Below are 19,090 nucleotides of genomic sequence, written 5' to 3'. Positions count from 1 at the left end.
CTTCGGGTTGTGAAGGTTGCGGACTCCCCCGCCCCCGATCAGCAGTCATGTGGATCCGCCCAAGCCCAGCCAAGCGCGCCCTCTGATTGGCTGTCGGCAGACGCGCAGACAGAGTCGCTCTCCTTGGTGCTGAAATCGCCGACCGTCGCGATAATGTAAACTGCGATGAGGCCAAACGGAGTATCGGATAAAAAAATACAAAAATGGAGGATGACCTTTTTCAGCTGAGACAGCTTCCGTGAGTAGATTACAGTTCGTGTACTGATGCTGCTGTTTGTTTGTTTTTTGTTTGCTTTTTTATCACCTAATTTTAACCGTGACAGCCGGACTCGTTGCTTTCTGACTGCTTCGTGTTTATTTCATTAGCTCACCACAAATAGCCTGACAGTCCTCGAACACAACACTGATTTATACCTACACCTACCTTACAGACAGGCAGTGTTAGATTCAGAAAGATAAACAACATTTTATTGATTTATACATTTACAAATTGTATTTTTTGTATAATTAATACCACAATCCAGTTTGCAGAGCGATCAGTTTAAAGTCATGACTCAGAGAAACATTGTTGATGTAAACCTTAGTGAATGTAAATCAATTAAACTGAAGAGTAGACTTTTAAAATGGTGGCATCGTTTTTCCTCAGCAACTGAAAATATGTAATCTAAATATAATGTGTTACTATGTATATTTCCAAGAAAAGCACCTTCTGGCATATATCTTTAGTAAGGAACACAAAAAATTAGATATTGTCATGTTTATTCCTATGGATATCCTCAAGGACCTTTGGCACACTTAAATGCAACCTTGATGTTTAAAATAACATGGAGGTCATGTTCTTTAATTACTGTGGTTGAGGCATCACATGCTGATTGCATTCGTTCTAAGTGCAACTACCAATTTTGTGCATGTGGGAGAAGATTATAGGTTATACCCTCTCTGGATATCTAACCTCTCTTACAATGGGTTTTTGGGAGAAAGTCCACAGCATATACAAGCCTTGGTGTGATTTATCCATTTTAACACTGTGCCACCAGTTAGCAGATTTACAGTAAAAAAAATTAGGCTACCAGTTTCTTAACTCTTATCTTTGCTATCTGATCTTCCACCAAACACAGATCTCAGTTGTTTTTACAAGAGATGTGTTATGCCTAAAAACTGCCCTAAACAACTGTACTGTTATTGCTAAACACTGTTTATTACTTCCTTTCAGTAACAATATTAGCAAACAATTGAAGTGTTTACAGTCACAGCACAAAGTTTATAGCCCACAGCTCTACAAATATATTGTTGATACAATAAACTGGAAAAGGAGGTTGCATTATCATTTCTACTCCATACTTATGCATACTCTGGTAACTCATCTTTGTACAGTTAGTGTTTGGCTCAGCAACTAGACTTAGACTGAGTGAGATAACCGGGTAAAATATAAAATGCTGCAAAAAATCATAAATTAACTCCATCTGTAAGAAAGAAAAGGATTTTCATGTATTTTTGATCAAATTAAATAAGAATGCTTTTGCATGTTTATAAAATGTATTTCAGTGCACCAGTGTTATCACTGTGGCATATTGGTAATGTAACTTAACTTTTAAACCATGTATAATCTCAACATCTAAAATTGGTGGATTTCTGGCCCTGGCTTAAGTAGAAAGGTAAAGAAGTGTTGAATTAGGAGCTTGTTTGTCATCCTCAATGAAGGTAAAAGACATCAATCATCCAATAAGTGATAGATAAAATCGAAATAAAAAAAGAGACAAACCAACTGTCTTTTAAACAAAAATTGTACATACCGGTATTGTAAACCTTAGAAACAAATTGACTCCCGTCACATGAAGTAATGAATATACCCTTTTCTTGAAAACCTTGGCCTCACAGTATAAGCACTAACCACAGAAATAGCTTTACAAAAATTACTATACCTAAGCTGTTCATTTAGGCTATAGTTTTTCTTTCTTTTTTTTTCACCAAAATAATTCATGTTGCTTTTTGCCTTTCTTTTTTATTTTATTTTGCAGTGTTGTTCGCTTCCGTCGCACAGGTGAGAGCACACGTTCCGAGGAAGATGTGGAGAGCAGAGAGCAGGGTGTCACAACAGCAGCGCCTGTTGATCTGGAATCTGTGGCACTTGCAGAAGGAGCTCCAGTGCCACGAGAGTTTGCAAATCCAACCGATGGTAAATAACAGTAGTGCTTTGCCTCTGCCCACTACCATTTCCTCTTTAAGTTAGATAATACTTTACACAAATTACTTAAGTTCACCATTTTACAGACACGTTCATGGTAGAAGATGCAGTGGAGGCGATTGGCTTTGGCACATTTCAGTGGAAGCTCTCTATTCTCACTGGACTGTCCTGGGTGAGAATGGCAAAAATTCAATGTAGGCTCAACAGACATTTAATGTTGTCTATTCCAACACTAATTTAAAGAGTGTATCTGGGCTTTTTGTTTGTGCAGATGGCTGATGCCATGGAGATGATGATTCTCAGCATCTTAGCCCCACAGCTCCACTGTGAATGGAGGCTACCGAGCCTTGAGGTGGCACTACTCACATCGGTAAGAGCTTCCTACAGTTTATAAAGTGATCCTTTATGGAGTGTTTGGTGAATATGCAGGAAAATGAATTGTGTAAAGCTTCAAGTTTTATTTGGATTGATTTTAAACCAAACCAGGAGTCACAATATATGGCCATGCTGTGATATGAATGGTTGAATTGGGGGGAAAGACACAAATGTAGGAACTCCTTGGAGCTTCTAGACTTCAATTACTGAACACACATAAAGCAGGTTAAGGTAGCAAAACTAAAATGGACAGAAAATCTGACTAACAACTATTAAACCCAACCAGCATATATATGAAGGAAAAACAGCAATAGGTAAGCTGATAGCTAACCTGAGGCAAGTAGTGAAATGGGAAGCTAAAAAAAAAAGGACTTTTGTGGAAATCTGAAAAAATGTAATGACAGCAGAAACTGTGACAGGCCAATGAAAAGAGAAACCTGACTTATAAAGAAAGCTTTAAAACAAACCCAAATTAAAAACTTGGATCATGATAATATTCATTGTCTTGATTATAATTATTCCATCCCTAAGATAAAGGAACTTTAGTTCCTCAGGACCTCCAAATTGAACCACTTCTTATACCTGTGTAAAATTGTTTCTACATTGTATGTCCCTGTGGATAGTGTCTGCTGAATGCATAAACATAATCATATACCTGCTTATACTTAATTCTAATTCTATTTTTTTTTCCACAACTGATGCAGGCAGTGTTCATTGGAATGATGATTAGCTCTTCTCTTTGGGGAAACATATCTGATAGATACGGCAGAAAGATGGTGAGTTCCACAGGAAGTCTTCTTAACCATTTGGTTTATGAGGGCCATGCAAAATTTCAATCTCTGAAGTTTCCTTTGTCACAACCACAATCTTTAATGTATTTTACTGGGACTTTATTTAATCATACAACCTAAAGCAGTATTTTTGAATTATCTAGCTTGAAAAAAAAAAGGAAATCAAGATGTCTCTAGATTGGGTAGACCAGCAGAGACTTGCTCCAAAAGACCTTCAGCTGTAATTGTTGAGTTAGATGTATCTAAAAAGCACTTACTCAACGTAGGCTGTATATGAATGCCTTGCAATGCTTTTAACATTTTGTTTTTGGAAAGGTTTCACAAACCATACAGGTTTGATTTTTCCTCCATGTAAGAACTATGGACCCATTTTCATGGTCTAATAAAATAATCTCAATAAGATAAACTGAAGGTTTTTTTTAATAGAAAAACTCTCAGGGTATGAATATTTTGCAGGGCTCTAAATGTGTAAAAATACTAGCTGTGAATAAGATAAGTGTATGTGAAATGTAAGTGCTGATCATACCCACCAACAGGGCTTAACACTGAGCGTACTTTGGACCATGTTCTACGGCCTCATGAGTGCATTTGCACCCATTTACGGGTGGATCCTGTTCCTGCGTGCGTTAGTGGGCTTTGGTATAGGAGGAGCACCACAGTCGTAAGTATCCCTCCATCACAGCTCTAAAGACAACAATGAACCTAATGAACTGAGTTGGTTTTAACACAAAAGTTCCTTATTCCTCCAAGGGTGACCCTGTATGCCGAGTTTCTTCCCATGAGATCCAGAGCTACATGTATCCTGCTGATTGAGGTATGAGTTGCTCCACACTAACACATTAACAAGTGTATTTTTCCCCTGTAGTACTTTTCCATCCTGTTTTTTTTTTCCAGATCTTTTGGGCAATTGGCACAGTTTTCGAAGTTCTGTTAGCAATCCTGGTGATGCCCACTCTGGGCTGGCGCTGGCTGCTGGGCCTTTCCACCATCCCTCTCTTCATCTTTGCCTTTCTGTGCTATGTGAGTGCAACAGTTTTAGGCTGTAGAGTATGGTAGTGTTATGCATTTACACCTTTAATGCTGATGTGCATGTGTTTACAGTGGCTTCCAGAGAGTGCTCGTTATGATGTGCTGACGGGGAACCAGGAAAAGGCTCTTGCTACTCTGAAACGAATAGCAACAGAAAACGGTGTCCCCATGCCTCTGGGAAAACTTATTGCTGCAAGACAGGTAGAGCGCAGTCTGCATGTACTGTGTTATAGGACTATTAATAACTATTGTCTCACCTGCAATATACTACATGTATCATGCAATCATTTATCTATTCTTACGTATCTGTTCTTTCAAATTAGGAAGACCGGGGAAAGATTCGAGACTTATTCTCATCACAACTTCGCTGGACTACAATTCTACTCTGGTTTATTTGGTAAACAAGACAAATAATAAAGCACCCAAACGTCTCTCTCGGGATTTTCTCAATCCTCTGCAATTTTAGTGGCCATCTTTAATCTGTATTTTCTAAAGAATAATAGTACCACGAGCTTGTTTTGTCACATGCATTTCAGTGTAATTCATTACAATTGTATGTCATGGACCGACCCAAAGTAGTTAAGAATTGTGAAGTGTAAAATACATGGCTTTACTTTTTATACATGTAAATCTAAACATTGCGGTGTGCCTTTGTATTTAGCCCCCGAAGTAGAAGTATTTGTCAAACAACTTTTAACTGCAGTAGCAGCTGTATATATTTTGTTTCCAGTGGTTTTACACAAGTTGAAAATATTTCTTTGCCCAGTCTGCCATGCAAAGTAACTCAGGCTCAGGTAACTGTTCTGCTGGGAGGGCAGCATACACCTCAGTATTTTTTTCTGAAACAATTTTTCATTCAAAAGAGTTCCTTCCAGTATAAAGATTAATACTGAGATACAATAACACACAGATGGATTGTTTAAGAATTAAATGAGTGTCGGCATGAAAAGGTCACAGATGATTTGATTAGAAAGTATAAAAATTAAGCTGGCAGGAGAAAATTATATTGCACAAAAAAAATTAATGGTTTTAAGGACAGTAGTGTCCAAAGTGTGGCTGGGGAGGCTATATGTGACCTTCTGAATGACTTTAGAAAGGTCCTTGACTCCAAAATAATAACGGCACAAATCTTACCAACCAGCTGAGGCAGTTGGCAAGTTTTAGCACATATATTTGATGCAAGACTTTAACCATAAGTTAATCTTGTTGAGACAATAGCCCAACTTTTACTTTCATCAAAATACTCTGGTTTATTGTGATTATGTGAAAATACAAAATTCTATGTTAAAATGTGTTTTTCGCATTGTATATATTAAAATTTTTTTGTGGCTGGTGGAGCCTCTCAGCTACCATTTTGGCCCTAAATGTTTGGACAACACTGCTGTGATATAATAGATGTGGAAAAGATCAAAGCATATGAAAAAATTGCAAGGCTATATCTTAGCCTGATTTCAAGTTGCTTCTTTGTCAGTGCAGGTTTGCAAACGCCTTCTCCTACTACGGACTGGTGCTCCTCACCACAGAGTTGTTTCAAGAGGGAGGCGCATGTGGAAGTGAGTCAAAGAAAGCTTCTTCTACAACCAGAAACAACATGATTTATGCAAAAAGCATGATAGACATTTGATTGAGAATATCTAACAAAAGAACTGTTTAATGTCTTCCTCTAGTGGCCAAAGGTGGTAAAAAGGAGCTGCGATGCAGCTTGGAGTGTAAATATTTAAATTCTGATGACTACAAAGATCTACTGTGGACAACATTATCTGAATTCCCAGGTAAATACATTAAATATGTTTGTTTTTTTCTTGTTAATAATATGTAGGTGTGCAGTGAAATACTATATGATTTTACTTGTAAGATGTTAAGATAAGTAATATCAATATTTGATTACATAATAACGTCTGTAATCCATTTAATCAGGAATAGGAATTATAGAAAACTGTTGATAAAATAGCAAATTATTGCAATAATAACAAAAACTGAAATGCTGAAGACTAAAATATCAAAAATTGTTTCAAAATAGACAGAGCAACTGGCCCTCATTCTCATCTGATGCTTCATTTACGATTTTAATTTACGATTGTATTATGAAATACAGACAGCATTTTTATTTTAGTTTCAAATGGATGGTTTTTTTTTTAAGTAATTCCATTATCAAATATTTATTATTATTATTTTTTTGCCACAAGATAATGGTTTTACGGGAGCCTCTATATAAATCAATGTATTCTAGTAATTCATTTCAAATGTGAAATTTAAATATTGATTTATTAGATACAGAGTGATATATTTGTTGTGTCATTTTCATAAAGTATATTATCTGTGTGCTAGAGATAAAATTAACAATAAATACATTTTTTTAGAATAGTAGAATTTCGAATTAGATGAATAAAATGTGATTTTGATACTTCTAACATTAGTATCAAAAAAGAAAACCCATCTAAAATATTAAATGCATATGATTGAGGCTTCCTTTTCAGAAATAATTCAATTGGACATCAAGTTGCTTAAATTCAGCGTTTCTCCATACACCCTGTTGCTGCCCAAGTCCTGCAGTGTCTGTCTGTGATGGCTCTTCAGAGTTGAGACCTGCCTCATATCCCCCCTTTAGCATTTCTATCAAAATCTCAAAAGGGCTTTACTGTTCAATCCTCTCAAGTCTGTGATTATCTCTGTTGCCTGTGCTACTTTTTCTGCTGCACTATTTCTTTCCACTAGACTTTCCATCACTGTGCTTAAATACAGCACTCTGTGAACCATCAGCTTACTTAGCAATTGTCTAATGAGTCTTCCTATCAATAATGGAGCAGCTGTCAGGTCATGGTAATGACATAACATTGCTGTGATTAAAATCATTTTCTGGTGGTCTTATGTGATATTCTAACTCCTCCAGAAACAGTATTTGTTGTTTTTATTAGTAAATTCTTAGAAAGTTTCACTTTGTGCATAAAGAAACCTATTCTCATTTTATTGTGTTTTTTTTTTTTTCTAATTTAAAGAAAACAAGCAAATGCATAAAGATAGTCATTTTAGGAGAAGACAACAAGCCGAGTTTATTTCATTTTTTCCTTTTGCTTAGGACTGCTGGTTACACTGTGGGCTATTGATCGACTGGGACGGAGAATGACCATGGCATTGTGTTTCCTCGTCTTCTCCCTGTGCATCATTCCCCTGTATGGATGTGTTGGGAGGTAAATTATCGCCTCTATATTTAATGATTTGCAGATTCTTGTTTATCTATGTCTTCTGAAACTTGTTTGTCCTTTACAGAGTGTCCATGACAGTGCTAATATTCGTAGCCAGGGCGTTTATTGCTGGAGGCTTCCAGGCAGCTTATGTTTACACTCCGGAGGTAATATATATAGAGTATGATTTTAAATTTGTTATGAGCAGAGAAAGCAGAGAGATTAAACCAGGAGATCATGAATTTCTTTCTGTTTTTTTCTGCAGGTTTATCCAACAGCAACCAGAGCTTTGGGTCTGGGAACAAGCAGTGGAATGGCTAGAGTTGGCGCTCTCATCACTCCTTTTGTTGCACAGGTAACACCTAGATTAAATAGTGCTAAGAATTTAAAGGACCTTGTTTGTATAAGTTTATTCATTGTGTTTGATCTGGGCCTTCATCCTACAGGTGATGCTAGAGTCCTCAGTGTACCTGGCTCTCTCTGTGTACTGCTGCTGCTGCCTGTTTGCTGCTGTTGCCTCCTGTGCTCTGCCCATTGAAACCACAGGCCGGGGTCTGCAGGAGTCCAGCCATCGTGAGTGGGGACAGGAGATGGTAGGCCACAAAGCTGAAGAAATCCCACACTCCAACTCAAGCTCCCAGGGTTGAGAACGTGTTTGCTAAGGTACAAACAGAAGGCAAGTGCAGCAACAAGACAAGATGAGAAGAAAGGAGAAAACAACACCATCTTTCTGCCCTTCATGTATGTTACCCCTAATGAGCCAGGCAGCACCATTTATTTTCTCATCATGTCATGAAAGGTCTTTAAACATCACTGGTGTCACAGGGTTTCCATTGTAAAACTACGTACACACGGAGTGAGTGAGAGAGACCTAATGTACAAGATTTCAGGAGAGGATGATGAAAATAAGAAAGTTTTCAAATGTATCTTCATGCATCCACCTTCTTATAAGAGCCTTAAATGAACATATTCAACTTTTGAACCTTTTTAAAACGCTGCTTCTGTAGTAGACAAAGCATATTTAACATAACATCTTCTCAGTATTTTTAGTAAGGAAATCTGATCATCTCATGTACGTATAGGCTGCCTGCTGATATGCACTTTAATGTATGAAAAAAAAAACGACCGTTTAGGTAAAACTAATTTATTTTATTGAACAGCCCCATTATTATGATAAATACATAGATAATTTTGGAGCACAGAAATAGAGAGTTTCTCACAAACATGAGAACTCCTTACTGTAATTTGTGGCTCTTATTCAGCCTTTTCTTGTTGGTAATGCAAATACCACACATAAAAGGCTAAAATCATGAATTTAGAAGGTCTAAACATAATGGCGTTTGTTTTATTTCTAACAAAGATTTCCTGAAGCTGTCACTGGGAGTTGAGGGTTCTTCAGCATGATACTGTGGATAATATTTCTACATTACAGCACATAGAGTGAGAGTCTGCAGAGTTTTCCAAAAGTGCCATTATTTTTCAGACATTAGTTCAGTTTTACTTATTGAAGAACCAAGCTATTTCTTCTGTTAGAAAATTTTAGTTTACTTCGGACAGAGTCCAGGCTGATCAACGTTTGACACAAATCTGTTAGGGTTATGACAAAGAGGCTATCTAAAGCCAAAGGAAATCATCCCATAAGTTAAATCACCATTGAAGATTACTGAGAATTGTATAAAAAATTTTGGGCACGAAAAATTTTTTTTTTCTCATAATCATTAACCTCTATGTAGTTTTTTTTTATCCTTTGATGGATGTCTGTTTGGTGTTCTGTCAGAAAAACAAACAAACTCAAGTTTGGGCTTAATTGTACATTCAAATGGCCATTCTAATAATGGTATGTAAATAATAAGTAAGTAGATTAGCTATAAATTAAGCTGCTGAGGAGTTCCATCCAGCCAAAGAACTGAACATTTCCCAGCAAAAATATTAAAAACACAAAACTAAATTATCCATTGCTGATAAAATGTTGAAATATGTCATATATATGTCCCATTTTATTGTATGTATATTTTATAAGTAAATCTGGTACATTTTGTTGTTATTATTAAAGGTAAGGGTGACACATATCAGGCTGCAGCTTCAGCCGCTCTCTTAAGAAACTTAAGCTTTTTCATTTATTTGTGTTTGGAAAGAGCAACATCCTTCTAATTGTTAAACAACCACTGAAAAGATTAAAGCCACAAATAAGTTCTTTAAAATGCTGTGACTAAGAAGGTAGAGGGCTCAGACCAAGTACAAACTGTTTTAATATCTTAACAATTAAGGACTTAATTGCAGAATATTGCAAAAGTATAAATGCTGCTTCAAATTATTTTTTATACCATTACAAACACAAACTTTTAAGCATTTTAATAGAATCTAATATAAAGACCAACACATACATAAAGTAGCACATAAGTAGATAGTTTGCCATTCTTTACAAATAATAAAACTCATTTGTATTTAGCCTCCCTGATTGGAATGTTGTTAAATCCAGCTTTTCCTGTCCCACTGAACTCAGATCTCTGACTCTTGCTACGGTTTCTGAAATTATTTTTTTCTTTAATGTCCATTGATTTAGAGCATTGCATTGTAGCTCTGGCCATTGGTTTAGCCTTGTTTTCCCGCTGGAAGGTAAACCTGCACCCTCACGGCTACTTCAGCTTCAGCTGTATTCTTTTACAATCCTCCTCTTTTTAACTCATTTATTCTCCCAAGCTTCTTATCCCTGAAGAAAAAAATCACCCTCACAGCATAACGCCACCATCACCACCTAAGCAGTGGATCACTGTAGCTCCTCCAGAGTTGCCCTCTTTTGGCTCTATATTTGTCTGGCCTGCCAGATTAGATGCCTGGATATGCCTCAGTGTTCTTGCTGCTGTGTCACACTCTTTCCGTTAGAACTGATTGGAACTGATCAGCCCTTTGTTAGGTGTTCAAAGTTTAGGATCTTATTTTATTTTTAACTCAACCCTGCTTTACACCTCTCTATACTTTATTCTGACCTGTCCCGTATAGTTCTTTAGTTTCCTGATGTTGTTTTTTTAGTAATCTCCATAGCTTTCCAAAAACTGTTGGTTTTACATTGAGAATTAATTTCAGTAATTACTATTCACTAGAGGACTTGTAGAAGCAGTTTATTCCACTGGATTTTATCTAAGCATTTGTTGGTAAAAGGCGTTAAAAACAAATGCACCACACAGTTTAATTTATTATCATTACTAAAAGATGTGGAGTATCTGGCCGGTGAAACCTCTCATTCATTATCTTGATCTCTAAAATTATGTGATGGTCAATGACATAGATTCTAAAATAAAATACTTTAAAGTTTGTGTTATTATGTCAAAACGTTCAAGAGGTGTGAATACTATTGCAAGGTATAGTAGAACACAGCCACTCCATAATGCTGCTATTTCAACTATCTCAAACATGTTTAGTATTTCTAACCCTGAAATGTGCTCTAACAGGGAAAAGGTTTGTTAATAACAAGTGAAGATAAAGTCCAGATGATTCTGTTAAAGTTTCACTCACATATTGAGTTATTTTTTTAGGCCAAACAGAAGTCAGGAATCCCGTTAAATGTAATTGCATCTTCTCGCGTGGAGAAAGTTTTAGCTGTTTAGAAGGTTTTTTAGAAATGACATGTGAATTAGTAACATATTTTAGTTTGTTCTTAAAGACAAATAAACCTCTGTATTCACGTGATCATCAAAAATAGACCAGCTTTATTTTTTTTTCTCAAAAAATGATGTTTGCACTCATGTACTGATGAATCCTCAAATGACTCAGATGTTAACACTGTATTTCAATAGACCCCAGCTGTGACTCTACTGGATGTTAAGTTTTCTGTGTAACTTATGTTAAAGAATTAAATAAAAGCCTAGTTTGTTTGTGATCTTTGATTTTGTTTGTAATGAAAAATTAGATAGAGACTAGGTCATTCCAAACAGACATGATACTACCACGCACAGGTCCACCAAGAAGACTCTAACTCACCAGTGTTTGAGATATTGTGCGGCATTAAGTGTTAATATGATGGATGTAAATGTGTATGATACTACAGTAAATAAACTTAAAAAAAAACAACAACTTATGGAGTCATGTTTTTTTATTATTTATAAAAATGAATAAAGCTACATCATCAGTTAGAAACAATGCATTTACTACAAACTAAATTTACATAGACATAAATCATTGACATATTTTCATTGCTCAGGTAAATCATTCAAACTTAATATTAATCTAAGGCATCTTGGGTTACATTGGTGTCAGTAGTGCTCAGACAAAGAAAAAAGACATGTTAGGTTTGTTGAAAGCACCAGGAGTGCTGGTGTAAAAAATTGTGATTGCTGCTGCTGCTGCTGAGCTCAACACTACAGCCGAGCTTTTGGACGTTTGCCCTTCTGTTCCACGATCTGGCCAAACAGCCTTGCTGCCTCTTCAGCACAGCCTCTGTGAATGGTAAGCCCAAAACCACCATGGCCGTAGTTGTGTATCACCTGGAAGAGTTCACTACTGTTTGTTTTGGCAACTGAGGAGCAAAATGTTCACTATTTTCTGCTTGGGTTTACCTCGATTGGGGAAGCACCAGACTGAATAGTCTCACGTTCCAGTCGAACTTTGCTGCGAACAGGTCTGAGGCCGGCCCAGGCCTCTACAATCCTGGCATGCTGAGGAGAACCACACAGAAATAAGCCAAAGAAAAAACCCGTCACCTTAGTTGACAACGACTAAATGAAACACATTGCTTAAATTAAAAAAGCATGCTTTTGTCTCATCTTCTACAGTGGCCAAGCTAACACTGTACATCACCCTGAACACTGTGTGAAACATGGTGGTGGCAGGATCATGGTGTGGGGATACCGGTCCAACAAGCTTGAGTAAAATGGCGAGATTATTCCTCAATATGTTATTAAGACCAACAGAGTTCTGCTTTCAACCCAATTCATTAATTCAGGTGTGCTGGGCCAGAGATATACCTTAAGTTGTGAAGACGATTGTAGAGTTCGACAGCTGTTTTTTATGTTTCTAATGGCGTTAGAATGGTATATGAAATTCCAAACAGAAGAATAATTTTAACGTTTTTTAATGTAAAATTATGAGCTTTGTTCAGTCAGAAAAAGATATGCTGACAGTGTTGTAATATGAGTAAGTTTCAGGAATGGTAATACTTTTGCAATGCAGTGTTTCAGTCATTTTTTAATGTATTTTGCCATTTTGATGCAATAATGTCAGTTTTTGTTTTATCTTCTGCATATTTAAAGTGTTTTAGGGCAAGACACAAAATCTCTTCTGCACCCCAGAAGGCTCATTATGAATAATTAACTTCAGCAGAGGAAAAGTGGCTTTTCTCTGCCTTTTGACGTCATCTCACCTTGAGACTCGGCTCAAGCTGACATGCATTTTCCCAGATGTTCTTATGGTCGGTGGAGTTGTTCTGCTCACTCCAGTTTCCCAGCTGGAAAACTCCTCCTACAGTCACAAGACGGCTCCTGCAGACACGTAGGGTCTGTTAGTGAATAAAAACAGGTCTGACTATCTGACCTCATGGCACAACCATCCCAAACTAGCCCAAACAAGGTCTGCAGCTACACATTGACACTTCCAGAAAAGCATGAGGTAAAACTGCCCACTGAAAAACATCTGAGGCATGATATCAGTTTAAAAGTTAATCAGTACAAACATTGGTGCAAGCGTAAGGTCAGTGTGATTAGACAGTTCTGTGCTTATCTGCTGTGTTACTGAAAATACCCTGGGATGATATATGGTGAATTGTACACTCCAGTTTTAGTACTGTGGGTGATGATCCAGTGCTTCAGCCATGGGGCATCCACCTGGAACCAGATGAACATGTTAAAAATAGTTTATTTTGTAATGTCTCTACATGCTCTTTAAGGCCTCCTAAGCTCACCTTAACTATCTGGCCACGTCCTGGTCTAAGGTCTGGGTCTGGCTGCAGCTCCCCAGATCTCACCCCTGTGCAGTTTACTATAACATCCGCCCCAAGATCAGAAAGCTGAAAATAAAAGTCATAGGCAATAAATGGTAAAGATTTGTCAGACGGTAACATATTTGTAGAACAGAAGAGGAAAATGCATCATTTTGAGATGGCTTTAGAAAAATAAAACTTAAAAAAGAAAAAAACCTTCCACTAACCTCTTCAAAGGACTTTATTTTTCTGTGATAGAATTGAACACCCCTTTCTTTTAACCTGCAAAAACATTTCAAATATGTTTAAATAGAAGCTGCACAACCATGGTACCAAGCCTTGAGACATGCTATACAAAGGAATTTGTTAGCATCACTGATCTCTATTCAATAACTGGATTGCTGACTGGCTGAAAAAAAATGAGGTAATCCACTTCCAGCTTGGTACTCCCCACTCTCATGGAGTCACACCATAAAAATGCCTCTAATGTAATGTAAAAACCATAACAATACATGTTTATTACATGTACAACATCAATTTAGCACCTTTGGCACATCATCAGATGGGGTGTGTGTGTGTGCATTATTCCTAATATCTGACTACAGTATTATTACGCTGCATTAACACACTAAGTTTCTTGTGATGGATTTGTATAGTAAGTTATATTACATGATTTATAGACTTCATGCTGAATATGCAAAGTGATGTGCCTATTTTTTTACCATAACATACAGTAATCTACTCATGCTATGTAACACCAAGTGTGTGTCAAAGTTATGACTTTATTTTAACTTTTAAAGTCTTAAGACCCCCTGAAAATGAGAACATAATGGTTGTTTGATGCTGTAGCGCACATATTTTTTATATTCTGACTGGTCTAACTAGGGAGTACCAATATGGTGGCTGGTGACTTCACAGCCCTGTGTACTGTACTACCAACCGCCTATCAGCAATCCAGTGAATAAATAGAGATCTGTGGTTAGCATCCAAAGAACACCTAATATGTAGACGAGGACAAAGTTTGTGGTAATGAGGAGTTCCCACCCTCAGGGAGAATGTGTCTCTATAAAGAGTGAAAAGAAGGAAGTCATCGGTGACACTGCCACTATGATGACATACGAGCAGAGTCATGGCACTGGTTGCTGTATCATGTCGAGGGAGTAGATTTTTTTAACAGGAAAAAAAGAGATGAGAAGATAGATAGATCTAAATACAGGGCACTCCCATTTATTCTCCTCCTGTTCAGTCACTCTTTGCTGGTTTGTCATAATTTCTTTGCCCCCTTGTTGTGAGTATTCCCGGTCTTCAGTATATTTTTATTTTTGTGGATTTATGTTTTAGATTTTTGCCTCTGTTGAACTTTTTGGTTAATTAAATATTCAAGAAACCACTTCAGCTTCAGTCTACATTTGGGTACTGTCACAGAGACTATTGACTTTAGGCAGCTAAATACAATTGCTAACAGTAATTTCCAGATTTTCCATTTGGAAGATAAATAAAAACCCTGCACCTTTTTCTGTCCACACCAATTATTCACTATTTTGAGTTGTTCTATTACAGCCAAACAAATCTATATACCGGATATATATGGTTATTATGAATTAAATAAAATAATAAAGGATTATGAATAATGTTATCATGCATTGTATCTCTAAGTGAGTTCAATACATTGCAAACAAACTGTAAAAATATGTAGCGTAAAAATCTTTTCAAAAAAGATAAATATACAAGTATATTTGAAACAAAAAAAGTCATTAGGATACCAGGTTGTATTCTAATTTTAAATAACTTATCACTCTATATAATTTCTGTTGTTTTGTTGTTACACAATAAAACATAGTATGAAGCAATTATTTAGAATATTAAAGCCAGAATGAGAAAAAGTATGTAAAGGTTTTTACTTACCAGTTGGTCAGCCATGGTAAGTACGTTTTACCTTCCACCATGAGAGCTGTGTTGAACCAGCCATACCTGAAGAAATAAAGCATTTTAATGGTCATCCACTAGTTAGAAAGATATCCAAAACTTGAAACACAGATGATGTGCTGAGAGGAAATTATATCTAGTATCACCTTTTGAGAAAAATAATTCACTTCCCTGATACTTTATGTGTGTCATTGGAGAATGTGGATTGGGTTTTAATATTTACTGCTGTACTGGAAACATTATCAAAGATACTGAAGGCTGCTTGACTGTAATATATATATATATATTTTGGGTCATTTCTGCAGGAACTCACTTGTATCCAGGAAACATTCGCAGCTCTCGCTCTGTGAGCTGTCTAAAGCCCAGGACGATGTCCTTAAACGAGGGTTCCTGCAATCCAAAACAGACTTACTTAGAGAATGAATAACAAAAATCACCTTACACCAGTGCATAGAAAACCAACTCAACCGTATGTAACCCCAACCCTTCTTGAGGCCTCTCTATTGGTGTTTCCCAACTACTGTTGGCAACCATCCATTGTTCATCCGAACAAAGCTCTTCTTCAGTGCAGCCGAAAAAAACAAAAACATTGGACTTTATCTATGACTTATAATGAACCTGTCTGGGATAATTCTATAATTAATCTTTAGGAGGTTAACTTTGATCTTTATACTTAAAATAGGTTACCGAGTGCAGCTCTTATCTCTAAGGTTATGCTTACAGTGCATTTTGCAAGATCAAAGCAGTACTCACTGGAAGAGGTTCAGTGCAGAGGTTGTAGCCTGATTGGAGGAATATACCCATTTTTACAGCCTCAGGTGAGCTGAGCCAATTTAGCAGATAGTCAAACGTTTCCTTATTCCATTTTCTAATGAGAGAAACAGACAGGACATTGTATTGATTGTCACTTTTAGAGATAAGGAAAAAATATGAATTGACAATAAAAGAAAGGTTGCACTCACGTCTCCTGGACGTTGCCCTTATCATAGAGGTAAGGCTGCCAGAAGCCAGCAGCTCCATCACTGGTGGTCAGAGGGGTAAAGCAGTCTGCATAGACTTCAATGATCAGTGGGCTAACAGTGGAGTGGTACTGTTCATAGATGCTCTGAGCTGTTGACAGACCAATGACTCCAGCTCCAACCACTGCCACCCGCATCTTTGCTCTAAAACAGGGCAGATGAACTTTTAATGGCCTACTTCTTTGTGCAGAAAAACACCATAAAGCAGGTTAATAATAGCCCACAAAACATGTGTGGAATAAATAATAAAAAAAAAAAGACATGTTTAGACCGACTTGAAACTGTCTTTAGGTTCAATGCATGTTATTGCATGAACGAAATCAAATGCACAGAAGAAAAAAAGAGTGACGGGTTTTCTGACACAAAAACTGAATTGCATGGGAAAAGCAAGCACAAATAATCAGGTCATGTTCTGCAGCTTTGCGAACTTTGAGCAGCCCACATGCTTAGTTTTATATAACGGGGGATGGACGCGCTGTATATTTATTAAAAGGAATTAAAAATAGCCGCAGGATGCGAAAAAAAATCACGAGCAATCTATTTAAGAATACCAAAAACATTGAAAAAACCCCCAGTATATATATATTTATATATCTTACCTTAAGCTCGAGTTACTACTGCTCAGTGTTAACTTCTAATCATTGACTGAACACCATTTCTACGCCTCCATCTGTCACATTGAGGTGGGCGGAGCTTGGAGCTTTTCAAGTGTGGTGTGCTGCGTTCAAGGCTCCATCTGTCACATTGTGGTGGGTGGAGCTGGGAGCCGTTCAAGTGTGAAGTGCTGCGTTCAGGTCCCGTCGTTAGACCAGAGATGGCGTATGATACACAAAAATACAATATGTAGAAAGGCACTAACAACAATTAATATACTTTATAGAACAGTTAAATTATTATCTTTGAGCTAAGAAAGTTCGCACATTCAAAACAAAACAAAACGATACTGAAAGTAGTTTAAATGGAAAAAAAAAAAAAATAATAATAATAATATTGTAGCATTAGCTTAGATTTTCCTACTGGAAAACAAGTTCAGAGAAAGAAAATGATTTTTACATTTATACCTTTCTCTCCACTATGTTTCAAAGTCATATTGTACTTTCTACTCCACAAGAGGCTAGTTGTTACTTGTTCCTAGTGGCTCAGTTTAGCTTTGTAATCTGCTTTTACTGTTTTTCTTTCTGGAAATACAATTGTCCACACTATGTTTCTCACAAGGTTCAAAGTTCATCTTTAGGAACAGGCATCCTGGATGTTTCAGTTATCTCTCTAATAACACCTGGGTCAAAGGCATGTGTAGAACTTTGATACGCTGAAAAATGTGTATGTACCCCCAGGGAAAATAACTAAAACATGCAAGATACCAGCTCCTAGGGACTGAATTTGGACACCACTGCTTTACAGATTGGAGTGACATTGCACAATTTTGAAGAACTCAGAGCAGATATTATTTGTAGTTTACACATTTCATTAAGATGTGAGTTGTTGCCATGTTGCCAAGTTGTTCATAATTATGATTGTCAAAGCAGAGTTGTAGTTTCTTTCTGGTTTTAGATTCCACCTTAAACCTCTATCCCATAGTAAGAGGGTTAGTAGAATCAAGACTTTGTTTTCTTTTTGGTGTGTTTTTGAATAAAAAAAATAATAATCAAATTAGGAATCCTTGTTTTTCGTGGTATTTTTATATGGAGCTGAAAGAGTCTTGAAAGTTTTCCTGCCTTTTTGCAACGGGCCTGTAAATGCTCCATTGGCTCTGATAAGCACCAAGAGTGCAAGCGGCAGCATCAACCTGTGTCACACCGTGGTTACCTGCACCTGGATTTCTCCAGGAAAAAAGATAAAAAATATTTTATCTTAAACGACTTAACTGCAGAACATATATATTATCTTAAACGACTTAACTGCAGAACATATATGGATATATATATATATATATATGCTATAAGCAAAACTATTGTTTAGAAGGGAGTGACATGACTACAATATAATCAATACTCACATTAGGAAAAGCACAATTATCAGCAGTATTTGGCATGTTAAAATGCAGCATAACTTCAGTGTTGCAGCTGCACACAGTTTTATGTTGGCACCTTATACTACACAAACTGAATGTACATTAGGGTTTAGTTGAGGTTTGAGGACCCAAATGCAGAGGCTGAGAGACAGAGGTGAGTTTTTGCACTTTTAAATAAATCAACACAGGTAACAGAGGCAGGAATACAAAATGCAAAACTTAACCAGTACCATAGAGATATCAGGGGAAAAGAGCAGGTGGAGTCAGGGTAAGGCGAGAAGAGGTAAGACAAGGAACCAGCACTGAGGAAGTGCACAAGGAGTGTATTTATGATAGACTGAACAAAGAGAGGACTAACGAGTTGATTGGGAGCAGGTGTGAGGAGAGGAGTCTAGAAAGGAGCTAGGGAAAAGGTGACCAACACAAGACGGTAACGGAAGGTAACAAATAAAAACCTAAGAACTCAAATATATCCAGAAAAAACAACAAAATAGGAATTAAACCAATACAACTAGAAAACATGGAGCAAAGCAATATGAAAACTCAAAAGAAAACATAACAGAACCAAGACCTTGACAGTAAAAGTTGAATTATTATATTGCTTTCAGTGATGTGGGAGAAAACACAATGACAGTTAAAAGGAAAACTAAATTGCATTTAT

The 19,090-nt window shown here is 36.8% G+C and overlaps 2 protein-coding genes across 3 annotated transcripts; one reads left to right on the top strand and one right to left on the bottom strand.

Moving 5' to 3' along the window:
* The first annotated feature begins 107 nt into the window (after window positions 1–107).
* Window positions 108–11,599, top strand: svop (SV2 related protein). 2 transcript variants are annotated; one of them, XM_015385020.1, is made up of 16 exons: window positions 108–238; window positions 2,019–2,176; window positions 2,272–2,357; window positions 2,457–2,555; window positions 3,265–3,336; window positions 3,888–4,012; window positions 4,102–4,165; window positions 4,246–4,371; window positions 4,453–4,581; window positions 4,704–4,777; window positions 5,857–5,933; window positions 6,048–6,152; window positions 7,457–7,568; window positions 7,648–7,729; window positions 7,828–7,917; window positions 8,009–11,599. In XM_015385020.1, exons 1-16 carry the CDS (start codon window positions 204–206, stop codon window positions 8,207–8,209), a joined length of 1,635 nt encoding a protein of 544 aa, XP_015240506.1. In that variant the 5' UTR covers window positions 108–203; the 3' UTR covers window positions 8,210–11,599. The 2 variants fall into 2 exon arrangements, with proteins under 2 accessions (XP_015240506.1, XP_015240503.1); XM_015385017.1 differs by having other exon boundaries at window positions 2,257–2,357.
* Window positions 11,600–11,644: 45 nt separating this feature from the next.
* dao (D-amino-acid oxidase) lies at window positions 11,645–18,045 on the bottom strand. Its single transcript, XM_015385060.1, has 11 exons — window positions 17,018–18,045; window positions 16,362–16,562; window positions 16,153–16,267; window positions 15,713–15,789; window positions 15,379–15,444; window positions 13,701–13,755; window positions 13,456–13,560; window positions 13,296–13,378; window positions 12,919–13,036; window positions 12,116–12,214; window positions 11,645–12,043 (listed from the first exon to the last, which is right to left on the bottom strand). Exons 2-11 carry the CDS (start codon window positions 16,553–16,555, stop codon window positions 11,918–11,920), a joined length of 1,038 nt encoding a protein of 345 aa, XP_015240546.1. The 5' UTR covers window positions 16,556–16,562; window positions 17,018–18,045; the 3' UTR covers window positions 11,645–11,917.
* Window positions 18,046–19,090: the final 1,045 nt, after the last annotated feature.

The sequence above is a fragment of the Cyprinodon variegatus genome, unplaced genomic scaffold (genome assembly GCF_000732505.1).
Source record: "Cyprinodon variegatus isolate N-32 unplaced genomic scaffold, C_variegatus-1.0 Scaffold330, whole genome shotgun sequence".
NCBI lineage: Eukaryota > Metazoa > Chordata > Actinopteri > Cyprinodontiformes > Cyprinodontidae > Cyprinodon > Cyprinodon variegatus.
Note: the sequence above shows the minus strand (reverse complement) of the source record. Positions and strands in the feature narration are given on the sequence as shown.

Coding starts and splice junctions, on each gene's coding strand:
- svop (XM_015385017.1), top strand. CDS start 204: ATGGAGGATGACCTTTTTCAGCTGAGACAGCTTCC. Junction 2,177..2,256: donor GTTTGCAAATCCAACCGATG/GTAAATAACAGT, acceptor AAATTACTTAAG/TTCACCATTTTACAGACACG. Junction 2,358..2,456: donor TTCTCACTGGACTGTCCTGG/GTGAGAATGGCA, acceptor TTGTTTGTGCAG/ATGGCTGATGCCATGGAGAT.
- dao (XM_015385060.1), bottom strand. CDS start 16,555: ATGCGGGTGGCAGTGGTTGGAGCTGGAGTCATTGGTCTGTCAACAGCT. Junction 12,215..12,918: donor AGCTTGAGCCGAGTCTCAAG/GTGAGATGACGT, acceptor GGTTCTCCTCAG/CATGCCAGGATTGTAGAGGC. Junction 12,044..12,115: donor CTGGTGCTTCCCCAATCGAG/GTAAACCCAAGC, acceptor GAACTCTTCCAG/GTGATACACAACTACGGCCA.